The sequence below is a fragment of the Styela clava genome, chromosome 3 (assembly GCF_964204865.1).
Source record: "Styela clava chromosome 3, kaStyClav1.hap1.2, whole genome shotgun sequence".
Taxonomy (NCBI): domain Eukaryota; kingdom Metazoa; phylum Chordata; class Ascidiacea; order Stolidobranchia; family Styelidae; genus Styela; species Styela clava.
Window position 1 is genome coordinate 11,021,759 of NC_135252.1, and position 21,571 is coordinate 11,043,329.

General features: G+C 32.1%; 2 protein-coding genes across 2 annotated transcripts in view; both read right to left on the bottom strand.

Annotated features, from left to right (window-relative positions):
- Positions 1-21,571, bottom strand: part of LOC120341790 (uncharacterized) — a 55,658-nt gene that overhangs the window by 12,525 nt on the left and 21,562 nt on the right. The window contains exons 6-14 of the mRNA XM_078110513.1: positions 5,651-5,857; positions 5,149-5,463; positions 4,636-4,923; positions 3,113-3,421; positions 2,829-2,984; positions 2,275-2,466; positions 1,980-2,209; positions 1,328-1,510; positions 126-324 (exon numbers count right to left, since the gene is read on the bottom strand). Coding sequence (XP_077966639.1) covers positions 126-324; positions 1,328-1,510; positions 1,980-2,209; positions 2,275-2,466; positions 2,829-2,984; positions 3,113-3,421; positions 4,636-4,923; positions 5,149-5,463; positions 5,651-5,857 — 2,079 coding nt within the window. The remainder of the gene's footprint in view (positions 1-125; positions 325-1,327; positions 1,511-1,979; positions 2,210-2,274; positions 2,467-2,828; positions 2,985-3,112; positions 3,422-4,635; positions 4,924-5,148; positions 5,464-5,650; positions 5,858-21,571) is intronic.
- LOC144420778 (uncharacterized) lies at positions 18,203-19,265 on the bottom strand. The gene is made up of 5 exons (XM_078110409.1): positions 19,108-19,265; positions 18,849-18,902; positions 18,720-18,773; positions 18,480-18,533; positions 18,203-18,345 (listed from the first exon to the last, which is right to left on the bottom strand). The coding sequence occupies exons 1-5, from the start codon at positions 19,175-19,177 to the stop codon at positions 18,203-18,205; spliced, it is 375 nt and encodes a 124-aa protein (XP_077966535.1). The 5' UTR covers positions 19,178-19,265.

Genomic DNA, 21,571 nt, shown 5'->3' on the forward strand with positions numbered 1-21,571 from the left:
TATATTTATACTAAAAATTTCCACTTGGCTAATCAAAAATAGTGCTCATTGATCTCAATTTGATGTTGCAAGAACTACGCTTTCACAATATAAACAGAGATTAAAAGGCAAAAATTTAAGAATACCAGAAACAGGAGTAGTACAATTCAGATCTGCTTCAATTACTTCCCCTTTTCCAGCACACGATACGGCAAATATGTTTGAAGTGTACTTAGAGTTTGGTTCCATTTCAAAAACAAAGTTCATGGCTTCTGTGGTTTTAACCATTGGGGTGATTTCAACGTTCTCCCCGGTATCAACATTGAGTTGCGTATTAATGGTTACCTACAGATAAAGAGTAAGATATCAAAGTGCGTAAAACTAGTTCATCTTGAGTGTAATTGTTTCAAGTAACAATTCATTAATATAAATAGTGAAGGGAACTGGATGTAGAAATCAGTGCCTCTGGAAAATAGGGGATGCAGACATGATGGTATAATATAGACCCAAGTTGCCCAAACTTCTCGGGCCGCGGACCCCTGAATGTGAATTTTATTTTTGACGGACCCTCATGCTATGCCTGATCCATGTCTGTGCCTAACAACGAGAAAAGATAATGTTTTCTTTGACGAAATAAAACTCACGAAATTCTGATTCAATACATATTAAAGTTATAATACTGCTGGACCGATGGCAATTCTATAAGATTATGATCTATTTGCTACCCGATATCCGGACTGCCGGTACCAATTGAACACGTGGACCTAATTTAATTGTGTATATAACTATACAGTGTCACACAACTAAATTTCGTTTCATGCCCCTTCCTTGCAGCAACGGTAATAGGCTCATTATCAAAGTCGTACAAGTTATCAAATGGTGATAACTCAGTAACCCATAAGATCAATTATTACCGACGATGTAGCCCTGCTGTGACGGAGGTCTACCTCGCAGACGCTATAAGCAAGAACATTCTACAACATTGTGTGTTTACGCATATTTTTTGTCGGGACATTTATTGAGATAAATGAATACGAAGAACGTGGAATATATTCTTCGACACTATTGCTTTTGGTGTAAGTTCCGCATTGGACCTTGATTTCGTTATTCAAGTGTTGCAAAGCTTGAATTTTTACACAAATAAAATTGCATTTATCGTCGTTTTATAGGGAATATATTCTTTTTTATCTTCATAAACGACACGGCGTGTATGGGCAAGTCATAGATATTTGTGACGTTTCGGAGGGTTTATTGCAAATAAGAAGTGAACCACGATGCAAGCAGGTATAGCCAAAACCAAAACCCCATAGAAAAATGATGCTTCCAATTTGTGGATTTTATAACTCACGGTATAATTGTCAATCTGCCATGCCAAAGTTTCGTTATACGACCATGTAATAGTGCAAACATTTTCTTGTGGATTTTGTGTCATGCTGGCGTCAGAAACTTGTTTCGGTGTTCCTTTGCCTGTTGTTTGTAAAACAGATGCAGACGGTAGAAACATTTTACATCTATCAACACCTGCATATATCTGGAAACGAATATAAAGCTCAGTATGATAAACAGCAAATGGCACAATATCGCTCGTACAATCATTGAAAAAAATTAATACAATGAATCGATATGTGTCAAAATATGATAAATTACAGCATATATCCATATATAACCCTATGCATATATTATTAAATGGAAGATTTTATTCTAATTAATCATTTTTGTTTTCAAAATCATTTTGTTTAATTTAATTTTATACTTTACCCAAAAGGGAAACTTCGACTTCTATGGACGAATTTGTTTCTTCAATATCAATTATCATAAGATGATTCTTTGGAAATAACATTTAACAAAGTTATTGAGCAAGGAAAGATTCAGTAGTTATAACCTATAGTAAAATAAAACTGCCTTTACGTAGCATATACCTCAATTAGATATTGCGTATCTGGAGTTAAACTTGAGTTATAACCTATAGTAAAATAAAACTGCCTTTACGTAGCATATACCTCAATTAGATATTGCGTATCTGGAGTTAAACTTGAATTCTTGTAATTGTAATCACACGGACTAATGCAGTTGAAGATTATGGGATCGATTGATGTGCCGTTAACATTAGTGATTTCGATCCGATGAAGAGTTGTTGCGAAGTCATCGTCATATGGTTGCCAGTTAACATCTAAGTACTTTCCGTCACAATCATTCCTTGATACTGCAACTTCTTTCGGAATTCCTGAAGCTAAAATGGAGTTGAAAATGGTAATCTACCTAATTGTTTGAGAAAGAGTCGTTGGCAAACCGTACCTTTTAGCTGGCATATGTATTTGTAATCTTTGTTGCATGAGGTTGTATTCCATCCGTCCGTAGTCGAAATAACACAGTCACCTTCAGATGGATCATCTCCATCGGTGAAATTGCTGTAGGTTTCATTCAAGTATGGACCGTCAGATCCCCATCTCCACTCGCCACCGTCTTCCATAAGACCAATGTAGTAGTCTTCATTAAAAAAAAAACAGTGGATATTTACTAATATTGTTAATTTTCAATTTGATGGATATGAAAACAAGGTCATCCGTTATTGGGCAGCTGCAAAATTCAATATTTTTCAACTTCCAGTTACAAAATTTCAGACTTTCTAATCGATATATTTGCTGAGCAGAAAAGTTCAATATATAATGTATTGTATATGTAATGTATTGTTCCCAACTCTAAAGTTATCTTAGTTGCAATACCAACAAGGTTTTACAACTGCGTTAAATTGAAATTTTCAAAAAGAAAAGATTGGTCAAGTGCAAAAGGTGAGAAATATTGGTGATCATGTTATGATTGGAATGCTGATTGCATAAATTTCATATTACCGTAATCTGCCTTAGTGTTTAAATATTCCTGAATATCCTCAGTGGTGACGTAAACTAGATGCCCATCCAAAGATTGGCATTTTTTTTCTGATTCGTTATATGCCAGAGGGTCATCGAAAAATATATAGTAATATTCTCCGTGCAAATCGTAATTTCCTGTAAACGTAGAATCATTATTTAATAAATATTGATGTAATATAATTTTAATTTTAGCATCATTTCTTGCAGAAATATTTTGTAAACTATCTCTACATTTGAAAGCTCATTTTACATTTCTCACAAACCTATGTTTATGGTAAAAATCTGTGTTCCATCAGTTCCACCAATTGTGTTATTTGCTTGACATGCAACTTGCTGTTCCCCCATGCATAGCTGAAAAGTTAATGCTAAACTAGTTTCGTATTTGTAATATTTTCCGCTATTATCGTTCACAGTTTCCAATGCAGTAGAGAATACACCAGCAGCATAATCCTTGCTGCTATTCGTCGTCCAGTATATATCACTTGGAATCGGATTTGCATCCATGTAACATGTTAATGTGATATTATCAATAGGATCAAAGCTTTGATTTTCACCGGTTATTATAGGAGATCCTGAAAAAATTACAGCAATAAGTGTTGTAATTGAACATTATACTTTAACGCACACGAGCTCTTTTGGTGGCATGCGATAATCAAAATACACCTAAAATTAAAAAAGTTTTTACCGATATTTGAATTGAAATGAATGTCCTGATTCAAAATATTGAAGGGGAAAATTTCATTTTTGGCCAAACCTGCAGCTATCCTACATTGTGACGCGCAAAAGTTAATTCGTGAATTAAGAAAAAAACATTCGTTTATGATTCTACATGTATGATATGTTCTGCGAAAGAAAATTACGCTTCGCTTTCGTAAATATTGACAAAACCAAATAGGCGCGAACGCGCGTATAAACCAATATGACCACTCAAGTTGATTTTAGATACGTTCAATTTTGAACTTGATGCTAAAATTAATGCTATTGTGCTATTCATTTATTTTACATTAAATAACCGAAACTATTCAGAGGGTTAATTCGAAGGAAAAACTTCAAACTATCTTATGGAAAAATGGCAAGATATAGCCACTCGCAACTGAAAATGAAGAAAACATTCATCAGAAATCGATATTGCATTTACAAGATCTATTTCTTTTCCGATATTATTGCTTTGATAGAGAATATCTCTGATTAATCTACCATATTGTAGGACAGACAAACTTGAAGAAGAATATTCCCATAATTAGCCAAACACAGCGACGAATAAATCTAAATAAATTTAAACCTCGAATCAAATAGATGTTGCCAGCTTGCCACCGTTAATAATGTTATTACTGCTAATAACAGTTGTAAATGATTTTTGTAGACATATGTGGGGCAACGATAAGAAGTTTGAGAACCATTGATGCCTGCGGTGCGTTGTCACTTAATTTAAAGGAGTACTGTTTTATTAATTGAAAATACACCGACGAGGACTATGCAATGCGGATAATTTAAAATTTAATGATACTGATAATTTGACGGTCGTTTTTTAGTTGCAGTATGAAAGTTGAAGCAAAAAATAAACAAACGTCAAGAGAATCAACAAGATTCTACGAGTTGAACTGTGGTGAAGCTGTTTCGAAAAACTGTCAAAAACTTTCAACGTCGGAAGATCGAGAATTTATGAATGATTTTACTGTTTGTACAGGAGTAGCTAGTCCAGTAGTCTGTATTGTTTATTATTGCTTTTAAACGAACCTAGCTGTTGATAAGTTTCTACTACTTCAGTTGGGAACTGTTTACACACCTTCAATTCTTATTTCGATATCTTTAGTTGGAGTATCACCACTACGCTCTGATGCGTCATTAGTAGCTTTACATCGGTAGGTGCCATTGTCGGAAAAATACGAGTTTTTCAGAAATAAAGTTTCATTGACAGATGTTATCCCATGAGTTAAAGAACTTCCTTCTGTATCTGTCCACTCGAAATCAGGTTCGGGAACTCCAAAAGCGTCACAAACCACTGTGTTATTACTCGAGTTCAGTATATATGTGAATGGTGAAGTTGGTGTAAGGACCAAATTTTCTGGAATAACTGAAAAAATAAAAATTTAACGCCTTCTAGCAAAAACTAACAGCACATAAAGTCAGTAGTACAAAATTAGCTAAATTTCAAATATCCCAATGTAATACTAACCTGAACAATTAGAAATCTTTACAGTAACATAACGTAATTAAACATAAAACTTTGACACCAGAAGTTTGCAGACGGTATTCCTGCAAATAGGAGCAATAAAGGGTGCTATATAAATCATATTACCTTCCATTCTTAGGTTAAGGGTAAGGTTTTGATTAATATTGGGATACAATTCCTCATCATCGGAAGAAGACTGAGATTGGATTGTCCATTCCCCAGCGTCAGCAATGGTGAGATTTTCGATTGTAAGCCCATAAGTGGTGATTCCTTCTTTTGATTCAAGCTGAACCAATGACTCGGTAACGCCTCGAGGCGATGATACTAGAATGACTGCTATGCTGACAGCATCTGTCTGAGACTTTACTTGCACATACATTGTAATGTTAAGGTTCTTGATGCCAACATATGTAGTTTGATTAGTTGACAACACCATATATGCTAAAAGCCAATACAATGCAAGTTAGCTTAGCATGAAAACTCATGTTTAAACCAATGTCTAGTTTGTATAAATTCAACTTTTACTAAAGTCCTATTACCTATTACTACTTGGTAAAACATCAATATAATGGATTCAATTGATTTTAGCGACAGCAGGGTAATCACACGATTCGCGATTCTACTTTACCTTTACAATTTGCACTTCCTTCATACCATTCGCCATCACTGTTTGTATCATTATCATCATTTATATCTACGCAAGTTGCTTGTTTGTCCCCATCGTTATAATATCCTTCCCAGCAAGTAATATTGCATTTATCATTGAAACTATTGCTGGCGCAGTTTGATTGTTGCGAATTTGGAATTATTGTGAATGAATCATGACACGTGATAGCTATGATATGTAGTAAAAGGTTAATTACTAAAATATAAATCATTACTTTGTTATCTTTATTCAAATATTCAGAAAAATTAATTTTTAATATACTAAGACACGCAAGGTCATCTTTTATTATAAATATCATCGAGACAAACATTAAATAATCTAACAAGGGAATGTATACATATAAATAAAATATAACGATATTCACTGCTACATATAATATGTACATCTTTGTGAGCAACTTGAAAAAATAGACATATATAGTGATACATATTTTTCGTAAATATTTTGGTATATTATTTTGTGAGTATCGCAATCACAACCAAAACTTGAAGTAGGCAAAATGGCTGCAAGCGAATCCGAAAGGACAATTTAAATCACATCGCTATAGATAAAAGTTTGTAAGCATTTTATGAATAGAGAAACAATATCAAAATAGCCTTTACAAGTTTTTTCAACATTTTTGACACAAGTATACAATCAAACTTAGCTCTAATATCAAAATAAATGATGATAAGCAATCAACAAATAATTCTCACAATATATATGAAAATAGTCATTCCGGCTGGGGGTAATATAACATTGCAATTCGTGTAATTGTGTCCGATTTGTGAAATTTTTGTTTTTCTCATCACAACATCACTTTACCTGTACAATTTGCGCTTCCTTCATCCCAATCACCATATTTATTTGTATCATTATTTTCATTTGTGTCTATGCATGTTGCTTGTTTATCTCCATTGTTATAATATCCATCCAAGCAAGTAATATCGCATTTTTCATTGAAACTGATGCTGGTGCAGTTTGATTGTTGCGAATTTGAAATTATTGCGAATGAAACAGGACACGTGATAGCTATGGTATATAGTAAAATTGAATATACAAATATTTGAAAAATTATAAATCATTACTTTGTTGTCTTTATCCAAATATGCGAAGAAAGTAACTTTCAATATACTTAGACACGTGGGATCATCTTTTATTACTATAATAATCATCGAGACAAACATTAAATCCTCTAAAAGAGGGGACGCATACATACATAAATGGTTACGATATTCATTGCTACATATTATATGCACATCTTTATAAGCAAATTGAAAAATTTAGACAGATATACTGATACATTTTTTCGTAATTATTTTGGTATATTATTTTGTGAGTATCGCAATCACAACCAAAACTTGAAGTCGACAAAAAGGCTGGAAGCGAATCCGAAAAACAAGTTCATGCACATCGCTACAGATAACAGTTTGTATGAATTTTATGAATAGAGAACCAATATTAAAAAAGCGTTTACAAGTTTTTTTAATTTTTTTTAACACAAGTATACATTCCAACATAGCTCTAATATTAAAATAAATGATGATCAGTCATCAACAAATAATTCTTACAATATATATATGAAAATAGCCATTCCGATCGGGGGTAATAGGACATCGCAACATGCCACTATTAAACAAGAAAATTTTTTAATTTGTGAAGACAATTCGTGTAATTGTGTCCGGTTTGTGAAATTTTTGTTTGCCTCTCCACAACATCACTTTACCTGTACAATTTGCGCTTCCTTCATTCCAATTACCATCTCTATTTGTATCATTATTTTTATTTGTGTCTTTGCATGTTGCTTGTTTATCTCCATCATTATAATATCCATCCAAGCAAGTAATATCGCATGTATCATTGAAACTAATGCTGGTGCAGTTTGATTGTTGCGAATTTAAAATTAATGTGAATGAAACAGGACACGTGATAGCTATGGTATATAATAAAATGTTTATTACAATTATTTAAAAAATTTAAAATCATCACTTTGTTATCTTTATCCGAATATACGATTAAAGTAACTTTTAATATACTGAGACACGTGGGATCATCTTTTATTACCAATATCCATCGAGACAAACTTTAAATCTTCTAAAAAGGGGACGCATACATACACCAAAGATAACGATATTCTTGCTACATATAATATGCACATCTGTATAAGCAACTTGAAAAAAATAATTAGACATATAATATACTGATACATCTTTTTCGTAATTATTTTGGTATATTATTTTGTGAGTATCGCAATCACAACCAAAACTTGAGGTAGACAAAAAGGCTGAAAGCGTATCCGAAAGACCAATTTCATGCACATCGCTATATAGATAACAGTTTGTAAGCATTTTATGAATAGAGAACCAATATCAAAATAGCCTTCACAAGTTTCTTTAACATTTTCAACACAAGTATTCAAACTTAGCTCTCATATCAAAATAAATGATGATAAGCCATCAACAAATAATTCTTACAATATATATGAAAATAGCCATTCCGGTCGGGGGTAATATAACATCGCAACACACTATTGAACAAGAAAACTTCTTAATTTGTGAAGACAATTCGTGTAATTGTGTCCAATTTGGGAAATTTTCGTTTGCCTCTCCACAACATCACTTTACCTGTGCAATTTGCGCTTCCTTGATCCCAATTACCATATCTATTTGTATCATTATTTCCCTTTGAATCTGTGCACGTTGCTTGTTTATCTCCATCGTTATAATATCCATCCAAGCAAGTAATATTGCATGTATCATTGAAACTAATGTTGGTGCAGTTTGATTGTTGCGAATTTGAAATTATTGTGAATGAAACAGGACACGTGATAGCTATGGTATATAGTAATATGGTAAATAAAAAAATATTTGAAAAATTATAAATCATCACTTTGTTATCTTTATGCAAATATGCGAAGAAAGTAATTTTCAATATATTTAGACACGTGGGATCATCTCTTATTTCTAATATCCATCGAGACAAACATTAAATCACATAAAAAGGGGACAGATACATACATAAAAGGTTACGATATTCATTTCTACATATAATATGCACATCTTTATAAGCAACTTGAAAAAATTAGACATATATACTGATACATCTTTTTCGTTATTATTTTGGTATCTTATTTTGTTAGTATCGCAATCACAACCTAAACTTGAAGTAGACAAAAAGGCTGGAAGCGAATCCGAATAACAACATAATGCACATCGCTATAGATAACAGTTTGTAAGAATTTTATGAATAGAGAAACAATATCAAAATAGCCTTCACAGATTTCTTCAACATATTTTAACACAAGTATACATTCAAACTTAGCTCTCATATCAAAATAAATGAATATCAGCCATCGACAAATAATTCTTATAATATATATTAGAATAGCCATTCCGGTTGGGGGGTAATATGACATTGCAACTTGCCACTATTTACAGAAAAATTGTCGATTTCAGGAGACAAGTTGTGTCATTGTGTCCGATTTGTGAAATTTATCATTGCTTTTCCATAGGAATTTACCTTTACAATTCGCACTACCTACATCCCATTCACCAGCACCATTTGTATCATCATCAGTATTTGTATCATTGCAAATTGCTTGTTTATTTCCATCAATATAATATCCATCAAAGCAAGTAATATCGCATTCACCACCGAAATAGTTCTGGTTACAAGTTGATGTTTGTGAATTTGTAATATTGAGATATTCAGGACAACTGATAGCTGAAGTTTATTATGTTGAGTGATTACCAAGATCGATTAGATATAAAACAAAAAATTACAACAATCCCTGAATGACTTTATCAGATTATTTAATTCAATGTACTGACAAATATTTTACAAATATTTAACGGCAATTAACAAAATCATGGATTTACTTTCCACATAAATCTTTTTTTATGAAATGAACATACGAGTGTTAAAAGAAAACTTTATATATATATATATATATATATGAAATGGCTCGTAATATTCTAGTACAAATATTTCCAATGTATCCCTTATGAAAGCCAGTTTATCATTCATTTTCTATGCTAATCGCCAAAAAACTACTTCTTTAGTACATTCTAATAAAACAGACTGTTACACAATGATGAGAAAACACAATGTAAAGTAAAATTGGAAGATTGGCTAAGTAAACAAGACTTTTACCTGTACAATTTGCAATTTCTGTATTCCATTTTCCTATTTCATTAGTATCATTGTCAGTATTGATATCTTCGCAAATTGCTTGTGTTTCTCCATCATTATAATATCCATCCATGCAGGTAATATTGCATTTATCCTCGTAATTTTGGTTGAGAGTGCATGTTGATTGTTTCGAATTTGTAAATTCGAATGAATCAGGACACGTGATAGCTAAGTAATGTATTAAATTGGGTGATTTACATATAAACACCATTAAATATTTGTTTGTACAGGCATCACATTGTAATTTAACTCCGTTATATTCTGAATACCTTGGCAAGTATCATTCCAATTGTCGTTATCCCATTTATCTTGACTGATGCACTTAGCACTTGTTACAGAATTATTGAAATATCCATCATCACAAGTAATGTTGCAAACCGTTCCGAGGTAAACAGTACCTGTACAGTTCGTAGTACCGTGCAGTGGACTTGCAACAGTGCAGTTTTCAGCTAAACAAGACAAGTTAAGTTTATTTTCTTTGTATGTTGAAACTGAGTAAGATTAGTTGAAGCATTCTTTTTGCATTTTCAGAAATAGTTTCCGGAAACTAGATCTATTGTTGAAACAAACGATTTATTATTCATTGTATGTCTAGAACAGTGGTTTTCAATTGCGATTCAGAGGTAACCTAGTGTTTTGCCAGTACATCCCAGGGTATTGTTTCCCAACGTATACTGAAAAATTCTTTTATTTATTTTGTTGAAGTAGAGCGACGCAACAATTTTAAAGCTCAATAATGGCAAATACGCGCAGGTTTCTTACTTAGTACAATAGTTTTTGGTAAAATAAATGTGATTTAAAAATGATTAGTAATTTGATTTTTAGACTATAAAAGCAATGCATGTCGTTTCGTATTTAAGCATACGTTTGGGTCGCGAGACTTTACAAAACATAATTTTATTTTAAATTTAGGGTCGCTTGAAAATTGGCTAGGGACCACTGGTTAAGGTGATTCGCATGTACATATTCGGGACCGAGTGTCTATACTATCATATGTATATTTATGAACAAATCAAATACCTACCAGATCTACTCCTCATAATAAACTTGCGACACTTTAAAGATCATTAAGTATCAGGTTCGCTTTCTTTTTCGTATAAGTATATTTATAGTTTATACAGTTCAAACAATTAAACTATTGTACAGAGTTTCCTCGAGCCTCTGAAATATTGTATCGAGATTTCGCTCCACCGGAATGGTGGAAAACCTCTGGCCTAAATAGTCAGAATTTCAGTTTAAAATGTATTTCATGCATATTTATTTAAATTCTATACTTTTTACTTTGTTGTTATGATTATTCCTTTCCTATAACAGCTATCGTATTTCTTCATAACAATAGTTAAAATCGAATAGTCGGAATTAAATCACTAAACATACCTGAACATTGTAACACGACCATAAAACTGTTTAACCATAATATTTTTCAGAGAATAGATTGAAATTTCATGTTTTAAATAAGTTTTACCATTTTGAACCAAAAAACCTATTCGACAACAGATAAACTATTGGCAATTAAATAGTTTTAACACAAAAATTGTGTACAAATATGTCAATATAACGCCAAACATTGGTCGAACTATATGTCAAATAATTATATAACAAAGATCATAACAATACATTACAACTAACTCTTGATTGGCAATATTGTTTTGCTCAGAATTAAAACATATTATCGAATAACGTTTTGAATATATTCGTAATGATAATGTCAATACAATGCTAATATAACTTACGAATTTTGTATGGTAAACAAACGAGTTTAGGAACTTTCATCTCACACAGAACTCAAGCATTTGTTTCTAAAAATTCACGAGCGAGTTTTTCGGATTGTCAATGAATAATAGTACAACAATTTTATCAATTATTACTTTGTTAGATTGAACTCACATCTAGAAAATCTCGTTAAAATTTTAACTCGTTCATTAATCTAATTTTTTCAAAATTCATTCCACTCATCAATTCACCGAAATGGTGATTTGAATCGTTTAGACGACAAAGTATTTTTCCTCAAAATTATTTTGGTATTTTGCTTGGTGATATTGTATTTATAATCACAAATGAAACTAGAAGCAGACGAAAAGATTGAAGCAGAAAACAAATAGGCTATGTTAATATATATAGCCAGATATAGATTGAAACATTATGCATGCAGCACCGAATATCGAAAATAGGTTTATAAACTTTTCTACATAAATTCACCTTTACAATTTGCGCTTCCTTCTTTCCATTCACCATCACTGTTTGTATCATCACCAGTATTTTTATCATTACATGTTGCTTGTTTATCTCCATCGTTATAATATCCCTCCGAGCAAGTAATATCGCATTTATCATTGTAACTATTGTTGAGGGTGCAGGTGGACTGTTGCGAATTCGTAATATTTAACGTTTCAGGACACGTGATAGCTAAGGTAGATAATAAAGATTAGCAGTACATAATAGTATGGAAATTGCGTCTAATGTTACCTTGTTATATTCGTTCTATCATGCTGAATTTTGGAAAAGTCATTTAAGACACTAACTTGATATTTGCCACGAAATTGTTTTCAATGTGAATTTTTTTTCCATTTAAGATATATTTCAAAAAAACAGTCCAATCTCCATTATATAATTAGGATGATATATTTAAAAATTGTTGTCTACAAATCCTGACAATGGCATGGAAATGGCTTATGTACCGGGAGGTATGCCGAGTAATTTTTTAAATTTTTCAAATTCAATTCGCGTGTTCACATCTGTGCCGCATGGATACAATTGTAGTCAAACCCTGCAAGCCTTGATTTTTGTTCTTTCCTTTTAGTAATGTTCAACTCAACATCAAACACATTAGAAAAACATAATTAGAAAACAGTCGTCATGTGGCGTTGCTTTGGAGATTTAAAAATAATAAAAAACGTAATTTGAACTTTTGATATTTGAAACTTTACATACAGGTATTAAACTAAATCGCTATTTTGGAAGCGAATAGAAAATTCGGAAATTTGCCTTTAGAAATCAGCTTTTTTATACAGAAAAAAACAAAAAACTTCCACTTCACAGTCTTCTGACAAACGAATATGACAGAGGCCATTTGCAATTGAAGTAGGAAACGCAAACTACAAGCATCGAATTGTATTTTCAAATCCATTATATTCAGCATACCTTGGCAAGTATCATCCCAAATATCGTTATCCCACCTATTTTGACTGATGCACGTAGCATTTGTTACAGAATATTTATTGAAATATCCATCATCACAAGTAATGTTGCAAATTGTTCCAACGTCAACAGTGCCTATACAGTTCGTAGTACCGTGGAGTGGATTTGAAGCAGTGCAGTTCTGGGCTGAAAAAAGATAAGGTAAGTTTAGTATCGTTGTATGTAGAAACGGAGTAAGAATAATTAAAGCATTCTTTTTTTCATTTTTAGAAATAGTTTACCGAAACTGGATCTATTATTCGAACAAACGATATTATTCATTGTATATATGTCTAAAACAGTGGGTTTCAATCGCGATTCAGCGGCACCCTAGTGTGTTTTGCCAGTACATCCCAGGGTACTGTTTCCCAACGTAAACTGGAAAATTCTTTTTTTTTCTCAACATTTGTATTTATTTTCCAGTAAATTTTATTGTTTATCTTGTATTTTGCATTGAAGTGTTGCTCCATAGTAATAGCGTATATGGGAAGTATTGCAGCGTAAAATTCGACACCATCTATTTTGTTAAAGTAAAGTGACGCCACAATTTCGAAACTCAATGATGCCAAATACGCGCAGGTTTCTTACTTAGTAGTTTTTTTTTAAATTTAGGGTCGCTTGGAAATAGGCTAGGGACCACTGTTCAAGGTGATATTATCATATGTATATTTTTAAATATAATCAAATACCTACCAGATCTATCCCTCATAATAAAATTCGTATAAGTATATTTATAGTTTATACAGTTCAAACAATTAAACTATTGTACAGAGTTTCCTCGAGCCTCTGAAATATTGTATCGAGATTTCGCTCCACCGGAAAGGTGGAAAATCCCTGGCCTAAATAGTGAGAATCTCAGTTTAAAATGTATTTCATGCATATTTATTTAAATTCTAAACCTTTTACGTTGTTGTTATGATTATTTCTTTTCTATAACATCTATCGTATTTCTTCATGAGAATAGTTAAAATCGAATAGTCGGAATTAAATCACTAAACATACCTGAACATTGTAACACGACCATAAAACTGTTTAACAATAATATTTTCCAGAGAATGGATTGAATTTTCATGTTTTAAATAAGTTTTACCATTTTGAACCAAAAAACCTATTCGACAACAGATAAACGATTTACAATTAAATAGTTTCAACACACGAATTGTGTACAAATATTTCAATATAACACCAAACATTGGCCGAACCATATGTCAAATAATCATATAAGTCTAGAAGACCGAATTCCATTAAATAATGGAAGTATACGCCAATAGAAGTAATTTTTAATTATTAAGAATATAGAGTCGATTGACAATTAAATAGTTTCAACACAAGAATTGTGTACAAATATGTCGATAAAACGCCAAACATTGGCCGAACTATATGTCAAATAATCATATAAGTCTAGAAGACCAAATGCCATTAAGTAATGGCATATAGAGTCGTTAAGGACATTGACTCTAATAAGTGAATTATATCACCCGTAGACTACTGTCAAGTAAATATATATATGATGTTCGTTTAGTCCAAAAAATTTAAATTTTAAACGATTTAAAAACACAGTACTCGAAGTAAAAGCGATTTTGTGTAATTCTAACGACATACAGACAACAACAACTTGAACAACAACAATTTAGTTAAACGACAGATAAGTTCAATTACTATTTAATATGAGTATTCGATTAATGCTTGATATGAAATTTATATGGCTTTACATCTTTATCTCAACTATTGTATAAAATCAATGCATATTTATAGAACTTATATATACATAACTCGTTCTAGTATTATCTGAGATTGAAAGTTTTTGAGTTTGAAACGACGTAACTTCTTTGGTGTTGCTGCATCCTATCAAATTTCGCGTCAGAGAAATGAGGACAAAGAATTGAACAGCATGCCTAAGATCAAAACCTAGCTCTCTAATTTGAATCGTCAATATCCTATTGCAGAAACTCTTCCCCTGATTCTCGGCAAACCTTCACATTCTAATACACCTACTCGACGTAAAACTGCTTACTTTGTATTGCTTGTAAGCAGAAGCGCGAATCATTACACATATAAAATAGCATCAAACAACGAATCCTTATAATTGTTCAGTAGCGACACCTGAAGGAGGGTGTTATATATTGCTCGATTTCAAATCTTGTGAAACCGTTGACATTCTTGAAAATGATAAAACAGGTAATCTTTCCATATTTTCAAAATGATCAGGCATACAATGCTATTTGATAGAATGGTAATAAAGTGGGCGTTACAGCCTAACCTTTTTTTGTATATCTGCAGTGAGATGAATAGAAAGAGTTAAAGAGTAGACCTAAGCCCAAACCTAAGCTCTCTAATTTTAATCGAAAAAATGCAGACACTATAGCCTTTAATAATGCATGTGAATGGCTAGCCTAGATCACCTTCAAATTCCCCAAACTATTTTCATACTTTAAACAATCAGGCCGAAGTGGTACATAACATACCCACTTGCGTTCGGATAGCTGTTCAATATAATTTTAAAAAATTATCTATCTCTAGCGATATTAGTTGGATTATTCTCCAAAACGACAACAACAACATCTTTTCGACAATAACAGTAATTCCGAAACTGAATTCACGAAGATTTTATTTATATATTGCAACCTTGGGTGTCGCTACTCAATATCTTTGGTTCCTCGCGGATTCACTTCCTGAGTAAAATTTTATGATTTTTCCTTTTCTCCATATTTCGATTAAGTTTGACTTTTTTACTGATTGATAAAAAAATTGACTGACTGACTGATGATACTCTTTCAGACATTGATATATTACTAAAGCCGTTAACAAGACTTGGAAATCATACCAATAACCTACAATAGATTTGAATAGATTAATACATATATATTTATTTATTTATATTATATAATTCTTTGTTGTTAGAACGATTAATATAATGACGAATTTATCACTGAGATTATTGTTGGAGGTACAGGTTCATATTTGAGAATTTGTAATATTCAACGAATCAGGACAAGTGATAGTCAAAAACACTCTCTTCAAAAATTTTATTCGTCATTTATTCTATTATCTAATCTATATTCTCTAATCTGTTATTCATCAAATTATCTAAATTAGGGTGGTTCAACTCCAGGCCACATGTGACCCGCAGCGTTATTATCTGTGGCCCGCGTCGCTTTGCGCGAGGGTAAAAAAAATCGCATTCGGTGTTGTTTCTTTATATAGATATAGTAAGATTTTCGCACGTTTTAGTGAATTTTTTCAAGCTTGTTTTTGCATGTTTTAGTTCAATAAATGACAAATAATGATTGATGTGTTTGGACAATAAAAGTGTTTGTTTTTTTGTTGCGCTGTTTACCTATTTTTGGCACTATTGTGGCCCGCGAAAAAGCCAAATATAATAGTGTACATAGCCAAGTACAGATTGAAACATTATGCAACTCTAAATATCGAAAATATCTTTAGAAAGTTTTCTACTATAATTCACTTTTACAATTTGCACTTCCTTTATCCCATTCACCATCACTGTTTGTATCATTATTTTTATTTGTGTAAATGCATGTTGATTGTTCAGCTCCATTATTATAATATCCATTCAAGCAAGTAATATTGCATTCATCATCAAACTTGTTGAGTTTACAAGTTGATGTTCGTGAATTTGTAATGTTTAGAGAATCGGTACATGTTAACGATTACATAAAAACAAAAATACAACTAACACTTGATAGGCGATATTGTTTTTATCAACATAACAAATATATTATTGAATTACTTTATGAATATACTCGGAATGATAAAGTCAATGCAACAAATTCTGTAATGTGATTAAACAAGATTATGAACTTCTTTTCACATGAAACGCTTTCAAGGAGCCATGAATGCGTTGACAAAAAAGATTTTTTGAAAATGACTTATATAGTAGTTCCGACTGGAAGATCTTGAAAGTTTTTACACTACGTCACCTGTACAATTTGCGCTTCCTTCATCCCATTCACCAGAATTTGTGTCTATGCAAATTGCTTGGTTATCTCCAACGTTATAATATCCATCTAAGCAGGTAATATTGCATGTATCATTGAAGTTATTGCTGGCTGAACAGTTTGATAACTGTGCATTTGTGATATTGAACGAATCAGGACACGTGATAGCTGCTATAAAAATAATAGAATAGGATGAAAAAACAGAAATCACATTAAAAATTACCTTGGTATCTTTATTCTAACTTATGTTTAGACTAAATTCTAGATTAAATCTAACATGTTCAACTTTAAATGAAGCTACTTTGCATTTTGTAACTTGAGATACCTAGTTGATATCTGGAATTGTACGATTTATTCATTTCGCATTTTTTTAAGTAATTTTTTGATGCAAAACCTGTAAATGAAATTTTATAATCGACCTCGTTTCATGAACAAAAATCCATCCGACCGCAAGTTGTTTTCAATTGCTTTTTAATAATGTTTTTAAAAGATGAGATTTCAGTTGAAAAATGTTATTTCACAACTAGGCTTTATAATTATATATTGTCTACTGTTCTGAAATTTTCCTTTCTTATATTCAGCATGTTTCTTGTTAATAATATTTTTTTATAAGGTGACAGTCAAATATTAGTTAGAATCGAATCACTAAATATGCATGGATATAATTGAATATAATATATATTGAAATAATATATTGACAAGTTATATGGCTGATCTAGCGTGAGCATTTATGTAATTACCATCAGGTCTGAGATTATGAAATAGTATATTTAAAACACGTGAGGCACTTGATTCGCCACGAGAAACCATGATGTACGTATTTTCTGTAACACATTTGTTTCAGGTAGTCTGCTTTGTTCTGCATATGGAAGGCTGGTATTTTATTAGTTAATCAGTTATTCTACAACCTTCTTTTGAGTGAAGATTTGGGCAAATTTTTTGAATATTTTAAATAGGAATCACTTCAGAATGCCATTAGTAAATTTTTTTGCCTTTTTCTAAATATTTGGACCAGTATCCACTAATAAAGAAATCTGTACACTTCCGATATACTTACGTGCTGTGGTTTGACGAACTGTAGTCGTTAAGGCTGTTGATTCTTCGTCGGAACCTGGAATGGAATAGACGTCGATTAGTATTCAAATATAAAAACTTTACACCTGCTGAGGTTTGAGATATTGCACTAGGTAATGTGATTAATGCTTCGTCAATCGTCAGAATCTAGAATAGAATAGGCGTCGATTATATTATAACCATCCAAAATTGAAAATATTACACTTCTGATATATAAACCACCTGTTGTGATTTGATATACTGTACTAGGTAATGTCGTTGATTCTTCGTCGATACCTGGAATATTTTAAATAGGAATCACTTCAGAATGCCATTAGTAAAAATTTTTGCTTTTGTATCATAATACGTTTTCTAAATATTTGGACCAGTACCAACTAATAAAGAAATCTGTACACTTCCAATATACTTACGTGCTGTGGTTTGACGAACTGTAGTCGTTAAGGCTGTTGATTCTTCGTCGGAACCTGGAATGGAATAGACGTCGATTAGTATTCAAATATAAAAACTTTACACCTGCTGAGGTTTGAGATATTGCACTAGGTAATGTGATTAATGCTTCGTCAATCGTCAGAATCTAGAATAGAATAGGCGTCGATTATATTATAACCATCCAAAATTGAAAATATTACACTTCTGATATATAAACCCACCTGTTGTGATTTGAGATACTGTCCTAGGTAATGCCGTTGATTCTTCGTCGATACCTGGAATGGAATAGACGTGGATTATAATAAAAGTATTCAAAATTGAAAACATTACAATTCTTATAAAAAACCCACCTGCTGTGGATTGATATATTGTACTCGGCGGTATTGCTGGTGTTTCGCTGGAACCTGTGAATAAGAATAAATTAATAGTAAATATATTTTAGCAGATAGCAGGAAGATCTACTACGTAAGTCAGCGCATCAAATTGAAAAGATATGCCTATCCAAATAGCTTGATATGCTGTTTTTTTCATAACCAGTTCGCGTTAATTATTGTGTCAACTTGGTTTATTAGCCAAAAGATGATACTCAAGAAAATAGGAAAGACATACCTGTACATAAGTCGAGTAATCCACAGGTAGTCAATATCAGCAGACCAACAATAATCAACTTTACATTCATATCTGTTTTTGAATAAACTCGATATTTCACAAACCAGATTCACTAAAAAATTTATCTTTTATCTGCTTTGAACATAACTAGATCTTTGAAATCTGTCGCAGAAAAAATGTAAAATTTGAATAAGTTTGACGATGAACCAATTTGTAACGGTACGCTAATGTTTCAGCATTCCGAATTTCACGAACCCGCCAAGCTATCTCACTTGCAATTAATTCGAAAATGGATGAAGAATGAATGGACTAGTTCAAGATTGAGATTCCTGGGCTGAGATACCACATGATGAAGCCTAAATGGTGAACTGTGGCACCTGAATCATGATACTTATTGCTTTTCATTGACCAAAAACTGAATGGTAGGTAAACTCACTAACGATTTCTTTCTTTAAAGTTTTATCACTATTTCAAACAGACGACAGCATATTTTTTAAACTTTTTCTAAACAGAGCTGACATATTAAGAGTAGAATGATAACTTTATACTGTTCAATGATGCATTAAAAAAATTTTGTAAGAACATTTGAATATGTTAGTAAGTATGCCGTAAAATGGTATAAAATAGGTTCGACAATTTTTATTACATATTTCAAGTCCTGAAAAAAAAATTTTAATCAAAACCTTCAATTTTTTTAAATTTACATTCCCCAAATAAAAGAATTGAGATTTGAATTGTCCAAGTTATGAATATGATGTCTAATGCTTAGTTATAGAACGTTATTATTTATGAATATATTTAAAACATAGCGACAAACAAATGAATGAGTATACAACTTTTGATTCTACGAGTCCGTCAGTTTGGGTGGGTGTCATGATGGATAAAGTCCTAACAATTTACAGTATTGATGGTAAATCTGTCAATTCTATTTTATTAAACCTTTTATAAGCTGTTGCAAAATTTCCTGTCTTCAAGTTAGTTTCTTTGCACAATTTTAAAACATACTTATTATCACTACAATGATCCCTGCTAGTGGTTCCTGCAACAATAAATTTCGAACATGAAGTATCTAAGAAAATTTGCAAGTCAAATCCATATTATATATTTTTACGTCTACTGATTTATGTACTTTGCCTCCTCCATCGAATTCGGTGATCAGCGTTATATTAATAGGTTACTCATTATAATCATAACACACAGTCCTGATGTCTCTATATCATAGTTCAATATTTATTAGAAAGGACTGTTATCTATAAAAGTAAATAAGAGCAAAGATACATCTTTTGTTACGCTCTCATAAATTTGGGCGGGCCGTTCTAAATTACATTATTGCTGTTTTTTATGGAACCGTCAGAAGGTTTCACGGTCACCATCCAAACTATTATTTTTATAGTTTGCCATGCAAATACAAATAAACGAAATGAAATTTCGATTCGCTTCAAGAAGGTTTGAAGCAAATGAACACCCGAAACTAACATTTTAATTAAATGCTACAGCATATAGCCAATATCGAGTGGGACAATGTTAGCGAACTAGATAGTGAAATAAAATACTTCAGCAGAGTATACATGACTAGTTGGCGGAAATAGCGATTGATTTACGTGAAAGCTCATCTGGACACGTGTCCAGGCTTTTGCTCAATGATTCTTAGAAAACTTGGGAAAAACGTAACATTGTCGTATATATCCAATACACCCTTGGACTTTTCATTGCTTGGTAATAGAACTCCTGCATCATTTGAAGATACCGTCAGTGAACGCGAAAATATTTTTGTTATCTAAAGCGTTTTACAAGATAACTGGTGTTGAGTTTTGCCAGACTTCAGAACGATGTCGCAACTTTATAGTCTTATACGGCGCACTATCGCCACTTACTATGCTATCCAATGCAGAAGTCTATTCCGCATTTCCTAATATTGTGTTGATGATGATAAGATAATTGCATTTCATAAATCTGGATTAAATTAACGTGTTCCATAATTTATACATATTTAGGCTTACCAATACCATATATCTGGCACAATAAACCGGGACAGTGCGGATCGGACAAACTTTGGTTCGATTCTGAGGCTAAAGATCATATCTGCAACTTATATCATATCTTTGCAAATAGATACCGGTTACCAAATTAGCTATAATTTAATTCATACGCGGGATCGCAAAACATTTTTTATGAAAGCAGGATATTCTTGAGGGCTAGAGTAACTTTTCAATTATTTTAACATTTCGAGAATCGACATAAGAGAGAAAGACACCTGCGGTTGCCATACTGCAATAGTTGTACTCATATTGACAAAATTGATGCCTGCTCTGTTACTTGAACAGTGTAAATTTGAAAAATTCATACATTTTGAGAACGATATATTCTACGCAAACGGGCAAAGTAAAGTATCCACGGAATGATGTTGAATTCAGATTTAAAGTAAATGAGCCGTACATTCTATACCGGTCTCGTAAAGGCTCGT